The 23,071-nt window shown below is 38.2% G+C and overlaps 1 protein-coding gene across 2 annotated transcripts; it reads left to right on the top strand.

The window, feature by feature from the left end:
* The first annotated feature begins 516 nt into the window (after positions 1–516).
* Positions 517–19,851, top strand: LOC118210072 (uncharacterized protein C11orf53 homolog). 2 transcript variants are annotated; one of them, XM_035385921.1, is made up of 5 exons: positions 517–600; positions 10,551–10,651; positions 16,482–16,524; positions 17,509–17,807; positions 18,890–19,851. In XM_035385921.1, exons 1-5 carry the CDS (start codon positions 597–599, stop codon positions 19,289–19,291), a joined length of 849 nt encoding a protein of 282 aa, XP_035241812.1. In that variant the 5' UTR covers positions 517–596; the 3' UTR covers positions 19,292–19,851. The 2 variants fall into 2 exon arrangements, with proteins under 2 accessions (XP_035241812.1, XP_035241811.1); XM_035385920.1 differs by lacking the exon at positions 517–600 and adding an exon at positions 3,405–3,525.
* Positions 19,852–23,071: the final 3,220 nt, after the last annotated feature.

The raw sequence follows: 23,071 nt of genomic DNA, 5'->3' as shown, positions 1-23,071 counted from the left end.
GTGTGTCGTATCTACCTGTGTACCTGTCTATGTACCTGAGTGTGTGTCACATCAGCCTGTGTACCTGAGTGTGTGTCGTATCTACCTGTGTACCTGTCTGTGTACCTAAGTGTGTGTCACATCAGCCTGTGTACCTGAGCGTGTGTCATATCTACTGGTGCATCTGAGTTTGTACCTGAGTGTGTGTCAAATCAGCTTGTGTACCTGAGTGTGTGTCATATCTACCTGTGTACCTGACTGTGTGTCATATCTGCCTGTGTACCTGAGTGTGTGTCATATCTACCTGTGTACCTGAGTGTGTGTCATATCTACCTGTGTACCTGAGTGTGTGTCATATCTACCTGTGTACCTGACTGTGTGTCATATCTGCCTGTGTACTTGAGCATGTGCCATACCTGCTTGTTTCCTTGCCTGTGTACCTGTATGTATAGCATAGCTGATTTGAGGCTCACACGGTTGGAATGTTTCCTGAAATTCCAGGCCATGCCTCTGGCGCACTTTAACAAACGACTGTCACCCATCACCAGAACCCCCAAAACCAGAGCTACTGGTTTCGACCCCCTGAAGGGAAACAGTTATGCACCTCTGCCAGCAACATGGGTGAGTAAAAATTATGTCCCACTGTGGTTCAGAGGGGACATTCAATAATGCCTCATTATATATATTTTTAATATTAATCTAATAACCATCAACATTGACAAAAATAAAGCCATTGAAATAGTTAAGAATATTTTGTTATTACCTAAACTTGAAATTCATATCGTCAGTATTTATGGCTGAGAAATAAATTAATTTAGTTTTAAATATAATTCATAAATGTCAACTTGTATGTCAATAGTCATTCCTGTAAGGACCATGACATAGTGACAATATTATTGTGAAAGTCCTTATTATCTTTCATTATATAAATGTGATGATTTGTGTAATGTATGAACCAAATATAAATTGACCTCAAATATTACTTTTTTCGTATGCACGCTGGGTTTAAACAATCATGTCTTGGGAAATTGAATGAGTGATATATGGAATACTGTATATGACTTGCAACTGTTGTGACATATCATATTAAAATATTAGAACATTGTAACATTTTTTTAATATTAAGGAATTTTTTTATATTTAAATTTTCCATAATTTTTACCCATTTTAAATCATGATTTTTTTGCTTCTTTACTACTCCACCCATATTAAGAAGCAATCCAGATGAAGTGTGTATGCTTCTCGGTGTGCCCATTTTACACTCTGCATAGCACACAGAACTACAGGAGGGCTAACACCAATCAGAGGAGGAGTTACTGAGGAAAACTGATGTCTGAAATAGTGATGATTATGCTGCAGAGCCCAGCTTGCACTAATGGCAATAATCTATACCAAGCAAGCTATCAGAAAGTGCAAAATATATTTCATTATATATCTGATATGTTGCTGTCAGATTTTTGTTTATGCTATTGTATAAGCTCTGACATTACACTATATGGGATCAGAGTGTCAAAATAAAAGTTTAAGGTTTACTCCAATTTCAGTGGGCTATTCCATTTCACCTCATAGTTTTTGACCTCTGGTCACACACCCAGCTGCACTTTTAAGGTAGTTTACTTGGCCATATGGTTCCATACTGAATGCGAGGCTGTGTGCTAGGCAGGATGTTTCTATAATGCATAGAGCCTAAAGCCAAGGCTCTGCGCAGCCTTTCTGCATGGATCCTAGATACTCATGCAGAATCTGCATTTGCCTTTGTGCATTGTCCGAAAGTTCACCTTTATGGCTTTACTGTTGATGTACCAGAGCAACCTGCTTTGTTTCCCATCGACAACACCTGCAGATTCATTGCATTGGCCAGACAATCCTCCATAAATTGCTTCGAGACAATCATACAAATGGGATCATTTTGATGTGTGTAAAAATTTGGGTATTGCTCTGAACACACTGATCGCATGTAAATATTGAAGAGAACAATTTTAAATAACTGTAATTCCACAGCGCTGTGGGATCTGAGCAACAACCTGATCCTCGCACCGAATTCAGTCAACAAGCCATGTCTCAGATGGATTTAACTGGAAAAATGATAATGTTTCAATTTGGCAAATACTTACACAACACTACAAAACTCAGTGGCATGTAGTTAAGCAGAGCTGAAAATGACCCCTGTACTATGCAGTCCAATGCATTATCATAAATACGGAATGCTTTAATTAAAAGTGCACTCTGCCAAAGTTCCACCATCCCGATTATGGGGCGTAAGAGTAGTATATCACAGTCTGCTACCAGGCAGTTAGCAGATAGCTTATACAGCACATTGCATTAGACCCACACATTTGGCTTGCAGTTGCAAGCACTGGCACACTATTCACAAGGAGGCCTTTAATTCACAGCAGTATTTGGGGGGTCAGCTGTGAACTGTGGAACAGGAGAGGAGCATTGCTGGGGCAATACTTCACATTGAATAATGCAATGGTATTTTACACATGATTAGGATTGCACTGTATGTACCCCGAAGAAAAAGAATACTGTATGTAAGGTGTACTAAGTTAGAGGCTTCTGTTTTTCTTTAGAAACAGTAGAAAACGACAGTTAAATGAAGATAGATTTAACAGGAATTTATTCATGCATAAAATAAAATAAACACTGTCTACCCATGGCAGGTGCACCTAGATATTAAACTTTGTAGTGTTATCGAAATTAAAACAATACTGCAATACAACAAACTCTACTGTCCATGTCATTTTCATATGGGAATTGTAGTTTCACATATTTTATTCTCATCCGTATTATTATTATTATTATTATTATTATTATTGTGAATATGCACATTCCTGTGGGTTAACATGATAAAATACTGTCATTTAACAGCATGAAAATCATTATACCACAGATCTGGTCACCATCTACCTGGGCTGATGATAAACCCACCTGTCACCCTTTACCATGCTTTGCAGAATGGGTCCTGCAACTGCCACTCAGTCCCAGCAAAGTCAGAGTGAGAAGACTGACATGTGGAACTATGCAATGCACTCCTGCTTCTGTTCATGTTTGGCATTTGCTGCATTCAATGTGTTGCGATATTTTGACCTTGCAAGCTGCCCTGGAGATGTTAGAATTTTATGACTCATTTTCAAAATATTGCTGTGTCATTTTTAATCCATATAATAATAATAATAATAATAATAATAATAATAATAATAACGATGATGATGGTGAGGCAGGAAGGGTGAAATGCTGAAAAAGAAGCACCTCATCTCTCCTCTCCTAATCTAGAATGTCAATGCAAATTTCTCAGAAACGTCCTTCCAGGGATTTGCATTTAAACAAATGGATAAAGGTCACTTCAAAAGCTGCATTATCACTGCTATATAATGCCAAAAGGTCGCAAAGACAGCGTCAGATTCTGTCTTTGGTATAATGATCATTGCTAAAATTGATCAGTGGACGTAACTAGATACTTTATTGACACGCACTGCACTGTAGGGGACTTTACTTCATACATTTGGCACAAGCAGATCTAAAGAATCAGCACTATGGAAACAGGTAAGATTATCTTCATTTAACTCAGACAAAACTTTAAAGAAATTGACATTTGAGCAAACTTTTACAAAAAATGGCTTATACACTAGATTGCAATCTTTATAATTCATAGAGATTTATATATAAAAAAAGAATTAGCACACCTCAAAACAACAATATATGGGTGTAACTTTACTTCAAATGTGCTTATGTGTCCTGTCTTGGCCCAATTGTGCATTGCGGTGACACTAATAACGAGAAAAGTACAACAACGTAAAATAAAATAAAATGGCTGTCCTTTCAGATAAATGATAAAAAATGATAAAAAATATATATTTAGTTAATGTAATGTACAGAATAAGACATGAGCAAAAACCTATACATAAAAGTAGAAGTATTGCTGTATTTATACACATTAAGGCGACAGGGTTTTTAACAGGGTTTAGTCTGTTATGAAGACTATTTAGGCTGCTCTGAAGATTTATGAGCTAAAAACTACTTTAGTGATGGACAGCTAATATACTGATGCCCAGGGGACTCAGATGCAGTGCTATTTCACAGCTAACCAGGAGTAAACATCATTTTATCTGCAGGAATTTCTGACAAAAATTCAGGGGTTCAATTTCCAAAGCTCTGAATAAAGCATTGGGCCCATCCTGGGCAGTATGGAGAGGTTGTGTATCTGCAAACCACATTCATAAAGCTGTGGTCTTTTACATAACGCTACTTTTTTTGCATGCAATTTCCCATTGTATTTTAAGTTGCAAATGGCATTTGGTCCTGTAATATTTATGGTTCCAAGAAATATTTCAAAAATAGCTCTTCAAAAATCTCAAACTAATTTCCAAAATTTGTATTTCAGAGTGCAATTTAAAATAAAATAAAATAGCATATTATTATTATTATTATTATTATTATTATTATTATTATTATTATTATTATTAGACAGTTGGTTCTTGTTCATATTGTGCTGCTGCGCCTAAAAACTCTATATTTCAAGTTCAAGTTGAGTATTTGTAAGTGAATGACTATAATCTGTGAACTGTTTCTTTCAAGATGAGAGATATTTATTTGATATTTCATTACATGTGTCAGAAGAGATTATCAAACAATGGCACTGGGAATTATACCAACGTGACCAATTACCAATGGACCAATCACTAAGTGACTGATTACTGAACAACAAATCACCAAATACAAAGCAGCTTATTACTGATTGATTGATTTTTTACTTATTGGTTGATTTTTGACTATTTCAAAGTGTAAGTTACATAATAATAATAATAATAATAATAGTAATAATAATAGTAATAATAATAATAATAATATTAATAATAATAATAGAAGAAGAAGATGAAGAAGAAGATGAAGAAAGCAAGATCAAAAAAATGCAGTGAACAAACCATGTCAACAAAGAGCCACCTTATAAAAATAAGTTTTTAAGCGATATTTTAAGCAATATTTCCCAGCCTCTTCAGAGAAGCTGTTCTAGGGCTTAGGCACCCAAACAGAAAAAGCCCCGTCCTTTCTTTTTTAACTGAAACCCTGGAATTATCAGATGAGTCTTGCACAAAAAACCTAAAATGAAAAGTTTGTTATAAACCTTCATGCTAAAAGTCACTGGGAGAGAGGGACAGCAGAAAAAGAGGTGTGATGTTTTCTTTTCTTAGTTGTAGTTAGCGGCACGGCGGCAGCATTCTGCTCTATCTGTCAGCACGCTGTTTGACTAATCTCTGTCTGAAGTCTGTTACAGTAATCCAGTTGTGAAAAATTAAAACTGTGAATAACTTGAGAATTAAATCTTTAAAATGACCTGATATTAGATATTTTTTAATTAATAAGCTGATAAAAGCCAGATTGTACTTTCAGAGTCTAAAACAATCCCCAGAATTCTGCCAGCAGGTTTGATTGCAATGGTCATGCTGCCAAGGCTATTCAGACTCTACTTAGTAACATTTATTACTTTAAGCACTGTGTTCTCAGTCTCCCCGTTGCTCCTAGCGTAGCACTTCATTTTATGTTTTATGTTGAAGTGCTAAATAAATTATGTATTACTGGCCACTATCAATTATGGCCCTTAAATAACTTGGCTACTATATGCTTAAATGTGAATGTGTCTTCAAAGGCAGATATTACATCTTGAGTATCAAGTTCAGTGATGTGAGGTACTAGACGCAAACCATTTATGAAACTGATGTATATTAATGCTGCTAAAACACAATAAAAAAAAAAAAAACTATGTTTGTTAATTTCTGCATCAATTAAATAATACAGAATACACCCACATAGCTGATTTCAGTTCATTTGTTTTTTCATAATTTGGTGAATTGAAGTGGGCCTAAAACCACAGAGAAGTTCACTAAGGTCACTTAGCTAGTATTGGCAAGCTGTGGTAGTGAGAGAAGCAGATTTTAAATAAACAAGGAATACCTTCACACAAACACAGCTCTGATAATTCATGCAAATAATAAATAACTGCCAATGTGGTGTGAAAACCACGCAGTTTCAATCAAACTTGATTTATTGAAAACGGCTTGAACAAGACAGGTACACAACGTAGTTCAAATGGACGATTCCAGAAACAGAGTTTCCACGATTTACACAATATATCCCGAAGGAGAGACCCAACAGCGACAGCTAAACTTGAAGCTGGTTATAACTCCGAGGAAAAAGGCAAATTTAACCTCCCTCCAGGCATGTTCCCCTAGGTGTTTTTCCCTCTGGGAAATAAATATAAATTGGTCAGGGTTGCTCAGAGTGTGCACCCTAAGGCTGCCCTCAGGTTCTTCTCAATTATTCAAATGTCCTGTTCCCTTACTGCACACCAACCCAACCATACTTTTATGGAAACTTCCACAAGCAGATGAGTGACCCTAGCAATTTTGTTCCTATTTGCACAAGCCTAACAAAGGTATATTCCATCATGATTCAAAACTATATGACCAATTCCATGTGCGTTATTCAAATTAGATGCTGATTCATGGATAATGAAACAAGACAGCTAAAATTAGTTTTTACATTTTCCCAGTTTGCCATTTTTAAAGTTTTTTAAATTCCACATCCACAAAATGTATTTATATGAATATATGGGACATACAGTATGTAAGCACTGCATTCACAATGTGTTATAATTGTTGAAGTTCTTTCAAAGTATTTTAAATGTTACAGTAATGTTCATTGGTGTCATAAAAACCATATACTTCATTTTTGATGCATAAAAAGGTTTGCACCATCAGTTGTGCATTGTTGGCTAGCAATGTTTTGTCAAAATACTATGTGTCAAATAATAATAATAACAATAATAATAATAAAACAATCTGCTTCTCTGGTTCGCTGGTTCAATTTGTAATTAAATCGACCTGTGGCTTTCTAGCCCACTTTTAAATCAGCTATCGCCAGGGGCGCCACCAGGGATTTAGGTCCCCATGAAAAGATTTCACATTGGGCCCCCTCCACCCCAAAAAATCCTATGTTCTAGTATTTTCTGTGGGCCACTGTCAGTCGGGGCCCTTGGAATCATCCTAGCCACCCCTCCCCACCCCCAATTGTTTCTTCTGAAAGAAAGGATCCACAAATGCATTTTTCTCATTTTACCATGCAATTAATTGTCTGAGTAAATATGTAATGTATGGTGTGTCCTATTATTTGATTCTGTTCAACTGGGACCATCAGTGTTGTCTGATTTAATTACTTAAATGAAAAACGCTGCCAGCATAGCATATTTAGCTTCTCATTGTTAATTTTATATTTATCTGGTTGTCAAAAATCAAGCAAATGTTCTGAACTTAACTGAACTGAACTGCTCACTTTTTGTCTGCCCCTACGGCATTTTTGAGATATCTACAGAGGCTTTGTATGTTGTGTTTGGTGTGAAAGTTGTCTTGATTCTAAACACAGGACCACAGCAGGACAAAACAATACTGAATAGTGTAATAGTATGCCTTTGAAAGATTTTTGTACTCTTTGAAATTTTTGTTTGGCTACTATAGGCAAATCAATTTTAGGGTACAGCACATATCTGACATAATGAGCCACAAGTCTGATACTCATGGAACTCATGAAGCGCATGTCATCAGATAGTGGGTTTGAATTGGCATGCATAATTTCAAACATTTTGGCTTAGAGGGGGTGGCACAATTAAAAAAATGCTAATAACTCCTCAAAGTCATTCTGTGCAAGATTTTTTATCCTTGCTGTGGTCCCATGTTTACAATCAAAAAAGTCTCTTCCTCTGTCTTTAACCCCGCCCACTTACCACGAGTGCTCAACCAAATATTGTTAGTACTGGTAATGTTAGTATCGTGAAATTAACAACCATGAGCGTCAATAAGAAGATAGATTAAATTATAGCTTAATTAACTCCATTATGTTGAATGTAATAGTGGTTTATTGTTGGGACCTTTGTTTAAAACATTTCCAACCCACGTGAAAGTCCTTGTTGTCACTAGCTTCACACTGCGAGTAACGTTACTTACAGGTACAACAAAAAACAAGTCAAATCCACATTGCTTTTCATCCTCTTTGTGAACTTTCGCTGACACCCCCGTGGAAAATCAATTTCAAGATCAACTCTAGTTCCTGAACAAGTCTTGTCGGCTTTTCTGTTTGCTCTCAGTATCTTGGTTATAAACTCCACTGAAATCTGATCCCAAACCACCAGTCACACGCAGAAAGGAGCGCCACACCCAGAAACATCCCAAACACATTTTAGAATAACAAATACAGGTAAAGGTGCATGAATTCGGCCAAAGTGCGTAAAGACAGAGAGTGCATTATAGACATGTTTTAGCGTGGTTATGTTATTATATTTTCAAGGTTAATATCCTGCGTAGTATGCCTTTAACACTTTGACTGATCATAGTCAAATCTGGCATGCTCTGTCTTGGACAAAGGTTGTACCAGAATCTACAAGAATAGGTTTATTTGTATTCCATATCCTCTTGAAACTTGGCAAATATGTGCAAGTACTGCCCAAGTACCAGCCTTTAATATTTTGTGATGAATGACCTATAGTAGGTGTTACAGCAACCTTTTTATAATTACGCCTATAACTCCTTGTGTGTAGAAGAAGAATTCCAAAATTATTGGCTCCTCCTGAATGAATTTGAAAATGTACTTACTTTCTGTAACTTTTTTCCTGTCTGCCATTTAGAATTTTCGGAAAAACTATTTCTGTGTACTCCTCTTACATCACCTGTACTCCTCAATACATGATTGTCATGATTTTTGGTAGTCTGGTAGGCTAAAGATGAAAAGTTACTAAAATATTTTTTTTACTGCAAAGTTTTTCACCGTACCACTCTTACAAAGTTTGTGGCAAATACATGTAAACAGGAAGTGAGGCGTAATTCCTGAATGCTGAATGTGAGATCTATTTGTCTCATGACCACAAGGAATTTTGACCACAATTATACACTGTATATTACACTATAGGGCTACCTTCAGGTAAGGCAGAGTTCGTGCATTTTTGAACATAGCTCTGACTGTCTTTTGCCTAGATTAAAAGGTGTGGCACTGTATCTGTGGACTCAGTAAAGAGGACTGAATAAGATTTATACAGTTGTTAAATTTCTGCCATGTGTTGTTTTCCAAAATTTAACATATTGCATTCCATGGCCAAAATGATCTCCTCTGAGACCGGAGGGCCAATGTTCACATAACACAGGATTCTGACTCTTTGCAGTATGCTGATGAAAAGTTATCAAAATAATTTTTGTAATCCTCAGTGGTTGGCTACAATGCATTTTCAAAGTTTGTGGCGAATATGGGTAAAAAGGATGTGATGTATAACTTCTGCATCACATAACTCTCTAAACTTCTCTACCACCTGGTGTCCACTCCAAATCCAAAATTCATCAGAGTCAAGTGTTTTGTGTCATTCATTACATCCTGAAAAATAAAATGTAAGACTGTGCAGTTGGGTGCCCAGTTGCCCAATGCTGCTTGGACCCAGTCAATATACACTTGTGACAATAATAATAATAATAATAATAATAATAATAATAATAATAATAATAATAATCTTGAACCATATACTTCAGTCTTTTTGGAGATGTTCCCATGGTAACCAAATGTACACATGATTACAGTACATGAACTGTGCTTACTCCATGCCTGTATAGTACACAATTCCATATATCGGAGCTAGATAATGTGCTGGAACATGAGTTTCATTAAAAGTTTCATTAAACTTGAATTAAGTACATGAAAGTAAACAGAAATAACTCCTGCAAAGTGTTTCTTGACCAGGGAGTTCTTTCAGGAGCACCTCTATCTGAATTAAGTTTTGACTAACAGAAAATGATAACCAAATTGGCCCCCATTTGTATATGAGGTTTTATTTGCAATATTTTGCTTGAAATGTGGATGTGCATATGTGAGAGGCCAGTATATACTCCAAGCCTTACACTGGGCTCCATTAAGAATCTGCGATGGGCTTTTCACTGGAATATCTCTATCTTAATATGCTGTTAACATTCCCTCTTCTATAATTATGGTAAGCTTTGTTTTCTTAAACACTTGTGCATGGTTAAGCCTGTCATATATATGTAGAAGCTTGATATGTCTACATTGCAATGTGCTACAGATTTAGCCTTTTGTATTAGAACATGCTCACTACGCAATATTTGCATTTTAGCAGTTTTTAGATAACTATTGTATTTAATTGGGTTTTTTATTTATTTAATTTGAGTACATTTTATATTTTAAAATTAGTTTGTTCAAATTATCAGAATGAGAATAGATAACTGATAATTATATAGGTAGATAATTTTCACAACTACCTCTGTTCTTCATTGATGCACATGCTGAGTGTTCTACTGTTAAGAGTCATACTCATTTTTTCCCTTTTGCCTCTAGCTGGTCAACCCTGAGACAGGGAGTTTGGTGGGGCTGGGAGGTACCATATATATTTATGAAATGTTCCAGCTAGATTTTATTATTTTTTTAAAGTAGCATTGTTATTTGGTTTGTGTGTGTGTGTGTGTGTGTGTGTGTGTGTGTGTGTGTGTGTGACAAACAATTGTAACATGAGCACTTTTTCTTTGTAGAGTATTCCAAAAGAGTCTACCAAGGGGTGCGAGTCAAACATACAGTGAAAGACCTTTTGGCCGAGAAACGATCCAGACAGACCAATGTGCCCCGCTACAGTGTAAGTTCCTTTTCTCCCTTTTAGAGCTTGCTTTCATATTTGTTTCCTTCACACATCTTTCTTTCTCTCGTTCTTTCTTTCTTTCTTTTTTTCATTTGTATACCAAATAAATACGCTGACTGTGGTCAACGACCAGTCGTATACACAGAGACGCTCATGTGGTCTGGCAGTTGGAGTTTAATCATGATACCATGTTGCCTTTCAGAGTATTTACATTCTGGCTTATCTGCTTTTTTATTATTATAATGAGTCATGACCCTCTATCTGTGATGCTATTCTCTCCCTTTATTCCTGTCTAAAAGAGACACTAAAGGCTGTTAATAAATACCGGCAAACAGGTAAAAGCTGAAAGCACTTAAAAGCTAAAAAGGCCTGTGGAAAAACCACAATGATATGGGTAACAATGATGCTCATGCGGATGGTCATGAACTTCGGGAGTCTGAGCAGCATGCTAGCCCTCAAGGTTGAGGCTGATTGGCTATGCAAAGCCAACCTCACGCACACCTGCCAAACTGCATTGTCCTCCCAACAGGCCCCAGACAAGCCGGTCATTGTTTTCCCAGATGCCGCAAAGCCATGCATTTAGACCCCTGCCTGCACAAACAGGAAGAGCTTTTCACCCACGGGCCCCGACAACGCTTTTTACATGGGCAGCTCGCCTTCTGTTAGCACAGGCAAATCCCCCCTCGCCTGTGCTTGTGTGATCTGAGCCTTAGACAAAACCTGTGTGGGGAGAGACTCAAACAATTTCAGAATTTTCAACCCTAAACCACATAGCCTGCTCTCTGGCATTCAGTGAACACAAATGCTGTATTCAGTGAATTATGAATTGCCGAGCAGTTGTTAGTGAACATGGTTAGTGTTAACGAACAGGCTAGCAATGCACGCATTGTAACAACATTTTAATTCTCAGAAAATGCTTTAAAACTTCAAATTCCATTGCCCAACATATTCAAATTAAAACTTCACAGCGCAAAAAGATTATCTGTTTCATATTCAGACCAATAATAAGTAGAAAACCTGCATTAGAAAACATTTTGCTTCAATTCATGAAGAAAATGGGAGCTTCTGTGATCACAGAAAATATATAACCAACAACTGGTGTGAATATATGAGCACAGAGTAAAGATTTTTTCAGCATGGGTGGCAGTGCAGTATAATGGGTAAGGTGCTGGTCATGTAACCTAAAGGTCACAAGTTCGATTCCCAGGTCGGGCAGTGTTGTTGTAGCCTACCCTTGAGTAAGGTACTTAACCTGCATGGCTTTACTATATATCAAGCTATATAAATTAATGCAATGTAAAAAAAAGGTTCTGTAAGTCACTTTGGACAAGAGTGTCTGCTAAATGCCTTTAATGTAATGTAAGACCTTGTCATTATCTTTATAAAATATTTCCCCAGTATTATTTCCCAATACCATCCAGTCTAGGCATAGTTCCACTAAGAAAAATACCAAACAGTTTATTTTGCTTATTGCACAACTTCTGCGAACACTATCCACATGTCATATTAACCAGTGATTCAGTAAAATACTGATGCAAATTAAGTAACTGTGCAACTACGCCCAAAAAAGTTAAGAACCGCAGTTCACACGTAAAGTAATATGTCAAGTTTTTAGTTTGTTTTACATTGTTAAGAAGATTCAACCATCGGATCAGCCGCAATAAGTTGCCTTCAGTAAGGGTCACACCACGTTTAATCTTTCTTGCCACATTAGTTTACATTTGAGGCTACTGCAAATCTGAGTCAGCTGAGCACTTCTGTTTTCACTCAAAAACCGTTCCTAGTGTCAGTTAATTTCTGAATGCTCGAGTAAAGTAGAAGCCTGGTTTTGTATTCGGATTTTTTTTTTTCACAAGAAAAAAGTGCACTTAAATTATAGCCAACATCAAATTACAGGTGCAGATTTTAAGAAATTCTAGTAAGCTTGCAATGACAAATAATGTACGGCAGATCGTTCCCAGCATGTTAGCAGTGTCTTCCTTATTCGGCTATGGCTCCTGCCGTGGTCATTGACAAGCTTCCGCATTGCATGGCTTTTAAATGCGTTGCCACATTTTAGGATGCCTTAAATATCCATGCTTATGTATTGTTTTAAATCATCTTTGTGAATTGGGCATGTCCTACAGTATATTGAGCCCCATTTGAATAAAACTTTGGCCTTTTTGAGCTGATAATTATGCACATAACACAATTTAAATTTGCATGACTCTGATAGTGCACTGCGTCCCTGTTTCTCTGGAAGTACGGCTTGGTGCCCTGTGTACTCACTGCGGACGCTTTGTGAATCATATGTCATATGTTTTTTTTGTTTTTTTTTTCTGATACTTGCAATTAAGAATGCAGAAGCTTAGCAACCCTTTTGTTGATTCCCCCCAAGTTTAAATTGTGTCAGGACATCTGTTTCATTAACACCAAGTCAATATCATAGGGTTAAGGTACGCCATTAATCCAAATTTGAGGATCAAATTCCATTTATTTTTAAATATACAAATAAAGCCTAAAACTATCATGGAAATAAATTATTATGAACTTAACTCCGGTAATGCATTAAGCCAGTAGTGCTGAGGTTTTGGTTAAAAAAAAGATTGTTCTCTTTTGTAAGCTGCAGAGGTTACTGAGGTTATGGTGAGTCTTACAATGAGACAGGCACTAACATCATACAAAGACCATACAATCCAATGCTCTTGTGCACTCTGGATCACAGGCTGCTTTTGTTTGATGTTTACCTTTATTTGAGTTTTCCCCCTTTTATCTCTGAAAGAGCTGCAATAGGAGACACTGACCACAAATCATTTCTTTTCAATTCCGAGCATGATGCAGAAATGCCAAGAGACGCTTGCAGTTGGTGAAAGATCGCCTTTGAAAAGACACCTACAATAGGAATTATACAAAGATTTCTGTACATAATCTACCATAATGATAAAGTTTGTGCATCTTCTCTGCCCTGAAAATTATCCATCTAACCAGCAACTCACTTTTATGCTGGACTTAAAAACAGAAGGGCCTGAAGCAAATCAGTACTGAAACAGCACTCACAGTCTGTAACAATAAATAAATAAATAAATAATATCTGACTGAACTGCTCGTGCATGAACTACTGTGCTTGGTTAGCCTTGTCCTAATTCATGAAGACAGTTTTACGTCGCCTTTCATTTAACTTACATGTAATGAAATAGCAACAGTGCTGAAACATGCTGGTGTCACTGAGAGGACATACTGAGACTGCATGATTACACCTTTGTTTTGTGTCACTCTATGTGATAATAGAGCCGTTCTTTTTCACTGTTTACACCACAAGGTGCCGGAATCATATTGCCTCTGTGCATTCAATGTAACATTCTGGGCTGCAAAAGATATTGAATGGACTCTATACCAATAATTACACTTTTTTGTGTTTATTGATTTTTGAAACTTGATCACATTAGAATGATACCAAAACAGGTCTATCAAAGCGACACATGGAAATAATTTCATCTAAAATCGACAAACTGATGCGTAACGAATTTGATGCAAACTCCAAATTTTGCATACAGTAGGTATTCATACGGTAAAAGTGTAAAAGGTTGCGAACAGAGGTGTAGATAGACACCTCAAAGTCTAATCCATACAAGATGCCCATCTCCCATTTATATAGTAAACATTCCAATGTGATTATGAATTGGAATTCCAAAATCTCCTAAATGGCGTATTCATGATTACCAGGAAAATGAATTACCTCATGCATGGGCCTAAAGTAATGCATGCAGCATGGTGTTGCAAGATCATATTTTTGTGTTGAAATGCAACACAATATTAACAAGTTTGACTCTGACATAATGGTACTTATATGTTGTCTGGTATACTGGTCAACTCCTTGCACATGATATTGCAGCTATGAATCAACAGCATCTTGATGGGATCAAGCAAGACAAAAGTGTAATAACAAGTGTATAACAAAGTGCCTTGACCATTTTACTGCCATTACTGCATGTAGTATAGTATAACGAGGAAACCATATAATTACATGTTATAACAACAGGAACTGCAGGGCAAAGTGTATATATAACATTTTAACAAGGATATTTTTTAATCATATGTAGCATTATTGAAAGGACACATTACATATAAACATGATTATAAAATACATATGATTATTTCCACAGATTAAGTATCTAATGGGAAGGCTCTCTTAAACCTTGTTTATAATATCTGTCTCCACTATTTACAGTTAATTTAGAATTCACATACATTAACAAGTGTATGCTGGAAGGCATTGTGTGTTTGATTCTTGGTTAAATAATTCAAACTTCAGACTTTACTGTGTTCCCTGGATGAGTGAGAGTGAGAGCTGTCCTTTTCCAGGTGATAAGAACTACAGAAGAACAGGCTAAGCCGTCTCCCAGTCTGCCTCCTCCAGCTCATTGTGTCATGCTGCACTCTAAGCATTAGCCTATTGAACTGATTTCCATAGGTGGCCTGCAGAAGAGCACTCGGGCATGTACAGTCCTCATGGGGAAGTCTTGGCACTGGCAAATCACATTCAAATGCAGCCCTCAACATTTGCTTGACTTCCAGCCAAACCTACCTTTATATCAGCTCTTTCACGTTAGCAATATGCAAACCCAAGAAAGCATGCCATCTCTCTCTCTCTCTCTCTCTCTCTCTCTCTCTCTCTCTCTCTCTCTCTCTCTCGCGCGCGCGCTATCACTTTGTTTGCAATGGGATCATGGCCATGCCAATGCCAACTGTGGTACACAGCTCAGCAGAGTTGCACATAATTTGATATAATACTGCTCTTTGAGGAAGCAGATCTAACCCTATCTCATCACAGGGGAGGGCCTCCTCTGGTTGAGTGGGGGTCTGCAGTCTGCTTGCTGCAGCTGCACACAGAGTCAGATGAAGTGACTGGCAGAATTTGGAAAGAACTGCTCCTTTGTGCTCCTTGTGAATTGGCCAGGTTAATAGAGGAAGTTTAAACGATATCGCAAGCCAATTAATACATTCTATCATTCAAACACACATATATAAATCTCGCCATTCCCCTAAATTTGGATTTGCAGGGGTGTAGCAAATAGAGATTAAATTCCCTTTACAGGTTAATCTTATAGGTTCTTATAAGTAGAGTGTAGTGTAATAAAAGATAAGTAGGTAAGCCCTTCTTTATTTGTAAGTGTTGCTTGATGACAGAGTTGTGAAAGCTTGGTGATTATAATTGCATGTTGTGTTTAGCCCTTAAATACAGCCAGGGCTCAGCGCCAACTCTACGACAGGAACAGGTGCATTTCGTCTGTGGCAATAATTTGCATCTTCAGCCACAGATAATCATGTTCCACAGCATTATGTGCTGCCCAGTACGGTTCTATCAGGCCAGGAGAGAGCAGTGTGTTTGCTCCACTGTGGGGTTCTCTCAGTAGGCCGACTGCTGAGACACAGGCATGTGATTGGTCACATAGCTACTGGTTCAATGGAGAACACGGCTGAGCTAGATTGTGTGGTGTGGTTAGAATTGTTTCTCCTACTGTTGCAATTCATGGCACTCATTTGGAAATTATACTCATTTTTAAGACAATGCAGGTGCATTTTAAATTCAGGAAGGTTCAAAGGTGGCAATGAGAGTATACCATTGTCTATGTGTACACTGAGAGTATATTCCCTATTAACCCAGGGGATGTCACTTCTGGGTGTGAGGTTAATCCCACTGGAAATAACAGCTCCGTTGTAATTCTTGCAAGTGTAATGCCAGAAAGTGTAAACCCTGTGAAGCTTCAGTGTTCTGACACTGGGCAATGCCCCAAACACAAGGGATAAACACAAGGAGCAGAGCTGTAATCTCTTGGTTGTTTTGCAGGGAGGATCGAGTCCTTCTCAGCCGGGATTTGTCCAAATGCCAGGTGAGTCCACACCTCTAACATTTTACTGCCGTTTCACTTTAATCGCATTATTCTTTAAGAAATAATGACTGCCTTGGCAGTCATGTTTCAGGAAAAGAAATTTGTACTAGTGACGGTTATAATAATCATACTTCCAAGATGTCAAGAGAAAACAGTGGATGTCAGGAAATGTTAAGAACATCACTCTCTGTAACTCTGTTACAATATTGTTTACAATGCACTTAAAAACATAAAAAATAAGAGATTAAAGATGATTTTATTTGGTTGTTCCAAGACTAAGAATCAGTAAAAATTTCAATTTTATCAGGCAGTCATTTGTTGGTACAAAGTTATGATTTTTAACCTTGCCACACTAGAGGAATTCGAATTTAAAACTAATAATCTGAGTATGATTCAATACTTTGTTCACGTTGTAATTTCTATATACACAGCTATTTGTTTCTGCTTTTTTAATTTGCTTTATTTATTGTCTAAAATGTGATTCACTATTGTATGTCATAACCACTTGTACTGTAAAAACTTCATGTTATTTTTTCTATTTTCAATGTTTGAATGCTGACTTTTTGGCCAAGTCTCTCTTCTTAAATATTTTTATGATCTTATTGTCACCCAATTAAAATATTTAAAAAACTTCAAAGGAAGACGCCTAATTGAATTAGCTCCCCTAAGCATCAAATTCACAAAAGGACAATCACAGTCCTGGAGGGTGGGAGTCATGCAGGGGTTTAGTGTCATTTTGTGGATCGTGCACTGACAACCACCAGGCACGTCAGCTGAGAAATATTCCAGCACAAAGAGCACTTTTAATGAAACAATTATGTGACGAGGCAGAAGACGAGTGGACCCCTGCGTGTCTCCGGGCCTGGAACAGCCTGTGCCTGATCTTATCTAACCCTGAACGTGTGCCCGAGCCCTGCAGAAATGTCTGCCTGCGAGAGAGGGGGGGAAAGAAAAACAATGCGCAGTTCCTGTTTCCTCCTGCAGGATCCCACATGCTTCCTGGTTACTACGGCATGAGGCGACCCTTCATCTCAGACTCCGAGTTCTGCCACCCCGGCAAGCAGTTCCAGGCGGAGGTGTACGCCTCGTCGCTGGGGTGCAAGGGGCTCCCCACCGACGCCTCCTTGGTGGCTGGCTACTCCTCCCTGACTGAAAGCTACTACCCCGAGTCCTTCGGAGATTACCGCAACACCGCCTTCCCCAGCGGAGGGAGCTCCATCTTCCCACCCTCGGCGCTCTCCTCCCTGCTGCCCCCCTTCTCTGGAGACTCACACTTCATCCTGGTATAAAGCCCCCCCCCCCCCCCCCCCCCCCCCCCCATTACGTTACATTACATTACATTTACTTGGCAGACGCTTTTATCCAAAGCGACGTACAAAAAGTGCATTTCATGGTCATAGACAACTGCTAAACACAGGTTCAGTAAGGTACAATACTTATTTTGTACAGCTATTTCTAGCCAAGAACACAGTTCACACAGTGAACACTATTCTGACCCAACCTCTGCAAAGCCAACTAGGCAGAAGAATAAGCTACAGTATTAGGACAAATACAAATTACCAAAAAAGTGCTGGGGTGTAACAAGTGTCATGAAAAAGGTTTTTTTTTTTTTTTTTTCTAAAAGAGTGAAATATACAGCGTGGTGGTGGTTAGTCTAGGTATAGTCTGAAGAGATGAGTCTTCAGGCCACGGCGGAAGATGGGTAGTGAGGGGGAGGTTCGGAAATATTCCCCCCCCGCAAAACACATTTCTTCCTGGTACACCCGAAATCATACCTGTGAATTCTGGTGCACTGCCCCCACCAGGTGTCAGTACAGTATAATGTTAGGGACATGTTGATGTAAGTCAATGGTTGCCTGCCTAACACGAGGTACTTATCTCAATAATTTGTTCAATAATTTGAGAGTTCAGCAATACTCCCAATAAATATCCAGCTGTCTTAATGGTTTAACCTTTTAAGAAGAGGTTTATTTGTTAAGGTTAAGGTTGTTTTGGATAAGAATGCCTGTGTTCCTAGATATTGGCTTATTTAAGTAAGACTCATAAGCATTGTGCCACTCTGAAGTGAACATCATTTTATATGCATGCAGCTTTATATACTGTGCAGAAGCCTGGTTATCTGGAGCATCAATGTAATGAAAGTAATTAAAAAACTTAATTTTAAAATGTATTATTTAAAAAAAGATTATTCAGAGGCAAGGTGCTGTTACATCATGCCTGTCTCCCTGCCACATCCACACCGATTGCCACGCCCTTCCCTCCCTGCTGCGAAACGCTCCACACTGCCAGCACCGCCCTGTCAGTGCACGCGCCGCGCTGCTACACGCCTCCATTACAGACCTCCATTTCCTCCCTCTTCCCGCAGAGGGACTCCTGGGACCAGCCCGCCGCGGACAGCGTGAGCCCGGGGGAGGGGCTGTGTGCCGACAGCCTGGCCAACGTGCAAGCCCCCGCCTCCGTCGCCGGGCCGGACTCCGGGAGCCCCTCGCCGTACAGGGGGTCCAACCGAGGCTCCAGCCTCTCCTCCTCTCAGAACTACCCCTTCCACCCGCTGGAGGAGGTGCACTACTCCGCCCCTTACGCCAGCACCTCAGGCTATGCCTGCTCCCCTTACATGACTGTCCCCAGCGACCTGCCCTCCAAAATGCCCACACTGTCGGGGGAGGAGTCGGACAGCGCCCCGGCGACGCTCAGCGACCCCACGCCCTGGCAGAAGGACGACGGCACCAGCACGTGGTCTCCGTATGACATTCGGAGGACCTACTGAGGGACTACTGGCAGTGGACACAGTGCTACTTCTGCTGGACAAAGCCCCGCCTCTCTGCCTCTCCAAAAGCCCGAGGCGCAGGACTGTACCCCTAAACAACACAACATAATTACCCTCGCATTTCATGCCCAAGTCTTGGCTTTAAAAATTGAAGGAGTCTTGCTTTTTCTTTTTTTTTTTCTTTCTGTAGCAATGCAACAACAACACTGCTGAAGTGTAGAAGTATTGTACATATATGTATGTGGTAGAGGGAGTTATTGCAGTTATTGAATTAATGGTCTTCTAGGTGCATTTCACAACAGGCTGTAGGTCATTTCTCTAGTGAGTCAGGGGCAGAAAATTAACAAACAAAAAAAAATCTACTCAGATTTCAGAACTCAGAACAAAAAAGAAACAAGAATGAGGAAAAAGAAAAGGTTTTCATGAGTCACATTGACATATGCATTCAGAACCCATTTTAAATAAATATGTAGGGATGGCTTCTTATGAGAACTACATTGGTGTTTTGGAACAAAAACATTTCTTTAAATTCTTTCCAGAATTAAACAATTTGAATGGAATTTTCTGTGTGGCGAATTTGTTCTTTATTTTCCAGGACATTTCTGTGTTTTTTATAATTGTTGTTTTTGTAGCCCCTGGGGAGGTCACTGCAGGGTGACTACACAATGTACACAACTTAACGGGCAGGATGCTTTTGATGTGGAACTTAATCGTGAGTGAAATACATTTTTAAAAAGACCCGTGATACAATAAATTCCTCTGGAGCTTCCCCGTGCTTCATAAATAACAGTGACATATGCAAGGCTGTCAGCATCACCACCTAAAAACTATTTTTCCCTCAGATCACTGGACTGTATCTCACAAAGGAGAAATAAACAAGAGGAAATGCACATACGCAGATAACTGCTTCAGTAAATATTGCCATGTACACCTCTTTAGCTTACTATAAAAAGTTTATTCCAAAAAAGTATTTCTTTATTTCTTTATTTAGGAGAGTAGACAGTCTGCCTGGTGTATTTTTTCCTTCTTTATTCAGATCGGATCACAGGTAGATATTGGATTATGGAGCATGAAGCACTATGGTAGGGAACTGACCTGCCAGCCATACAGGAGGATTCATACTTTGGTTGAGAGTAGGCCACACACACACAGTCTAAACGAAAGTGAATTATTTAGATTTTAAAAAATAAATAAAATTATATATATATATATATATATATATATTCAGAGGTGGCTTGACTTTTGTGAATTGTGCTTAAATTGTCTAGCTCACTGAGAAGACAAAGACTGGGAATACTTATGTACACTGCCCTCTAAAATCATTTACACCCTTGATAAAGAAAAGAAAGCAAAGAAAGTCCGGACCATGAGCTATATTTTTTGCTCAAAAATGGACAAATCATATTATTTAAAATGAACATATTTACTCAGATGTTTAGTCAAAAACTAATACATATCTGTCTAAAAAGTTTCACAATTATTCACCCCCCAAATAAATGTTGTATATCTGATAAAACAAAAAGCCAAAAAAAAACCTGCATTAAAATGCCACTATGTACAAATTAATCACAGTGAACTGCATTGCCTCCTCTCATTGCTTTCTGTTTCACTAAAATGAGGTGACAAATTCATACTCTAAACAAATTCATACCCCTCCCCCTCCACACACGCGCACACACACACACACACGCGCGCGCGCGCGCGCGCACAATATAACTTTAGCGCTGACACTGCAGAAGTGCCAATCTAGGATTAGATTTGCCTTTTAGTTGTACACGGTTAGGATGTAGACCGGGTCTCACCCTAGTGCACCGGCGCTTTTACTTTGAGACGCGTGATAAATGAGCTCAGGTTAATACACTAGATGGCGATGTTATACCACGACAACTCATTGCGTAACACGAGGATCACAGGTATTCCTTACGCGAAATATAGATTTTATATAAACGACCGGTAATTTCTCCATAATCACAAACCTGCGTAAAGGCTTATTTATATGTTATATAAAAGCTATATTTATATTCTATACAATTACGCGGTGGCAAATGCTCAGCACACTCACGTTGTACGACCTTTCATTTTCTTCCCCATAATTGCAGGAAGCAATTGTTAATAAATGCATAATTTTGTAGTTGTTTGTAAAACCTTAAAAAAAATACATATATAAATTTAAAAAACCCCGCCGTGTAAACCGGGTTAAAGTAGGTACAATCGTGTGTTTAACATATATTTAATATATTATATATCTAATATGGGACACATAATAGCCAAATTAACACCCAAACATGATTGTACGTCCATAAATGAAATGCCACCATATACATAATTCTTGCGATATATAAAACCGCACACAAATCAAAGAGGTATAGACTTTCTTTGCTTTCTTTGACTTTGCCTATAGATTTTCTATAGGGAAGTCTACAATTAGACTGCAGACTTTACCTCTCTAGATTTGGTCTTGAGGCTAGGCAATGTGATTATGCAAAACTATGTTTGTTATTATTTTATAGTATTTTACAGAAATCCATTACACAAAATGTTATCAACTGTAAAAAGCCTCAAGGAACTATATATTTTAAAAAAACTATGTAGCAGCAACTTCCCATGTGACGCAATCGTTTAGTTTTCTTTAGCTAATGGGCAAGGTATAATATAATTCATAGAATATGGTGAAAGAAAATTGTGTAGATATGTATGCCTCCTTCTTAAACGTGTCAATTTAGAGAACAAAGTTTTATGGGTAAAAATAGGTTGTTATAGGTTACAGTGGCAAGTCTGGCAGAATTGCCAGTGGTGAGAAAAATTACATTCCCGAAGTTCATGAAATAAAACAATTGGCTTCGTTTTCAGCCGTTGGTAACTTACCCGAATGCACTCTTATTTATGTTGATATGACTGTAACATTAGGGACATTTCAAATAGATGGCAAGTATCTAAATTTTGACAATGTCTCACGGTCGCTTTTCACTCTCAAAATCGATGAATTCTCACCCTTTCCCAACTACGTCTAAGATAAGCTATTTTCCCAAGCAGGTGTAGCAGCCTATCATATGATCTGAAATCTGAGACAAACCAATACTGCGGAACGCCTCCCAATTAGCCGGCATAACATTGCTGCATCAATAGGAGAAACTCTAGACTAATTAAGAGCAGATATTTACATCATGAAGATTTCTGCCTTAAACATATTTATATTATTTTAAAAAAATGTATTTTAAATAACCAGAATATTTTATATGTAACCTCAAAATTGATTACACACGGGGGCTGCCAGAGTGAGCATAGATATACTAATAAATAAGAGTGTGCAATGCAGTATGAAAATAACAAGGAGATAACACACGTTTCTCTGTGTTACACTTTCATGGAAACCTAATTCCCATTAAAAAACGTACGTTCACAGGAGGAGGGCATACCTATGCAATGTAGGCTTATGCTCTGCCCTGTAGGCTCAGGAAAACTATTCTGAATGTAGGTTGTATAGACCTGCTAGCTTGGGGATCTCATTATATTTGTCATTAATATTAAGTATTGTTAATAAATATATCGATATGCATACTGAAGATCACAGCCTTTGCGCTACGTGTGAATAGTCTGCTTGACTTGGCTGTATATCTTTGATAATACCTGATTCATTGTCCGGGTGAAGACAGTTAGGCCTAGTCATAATCTGGACAATGTTGATTATTATTGCCAGATTATATATATATATATATATATATATATATATATATATATATACGTGTGTGTGTGTGTGTGTGTGTGTGAGAGAGAGAGAGA

This window comes from Anguilla anguilla, chromosome 12 (genome assembly GCF_013347855.1).
Source record: "Anguilla anguilla isolate fAngAng1 chromosome 12, fAngAng1.pri, whole genome shotgun sequence".
Lineage (NCBI taxonomy): Eukaryota > Metazoa > Chordata > Actinopteri > Anguilliformes > Anguillidae > Anguilla > Anguilla anguilla.
Note: the sequence above shows the minus strand (reverse complement) of the source record. Positions and strands in the feature narration are given on the sequence as shown.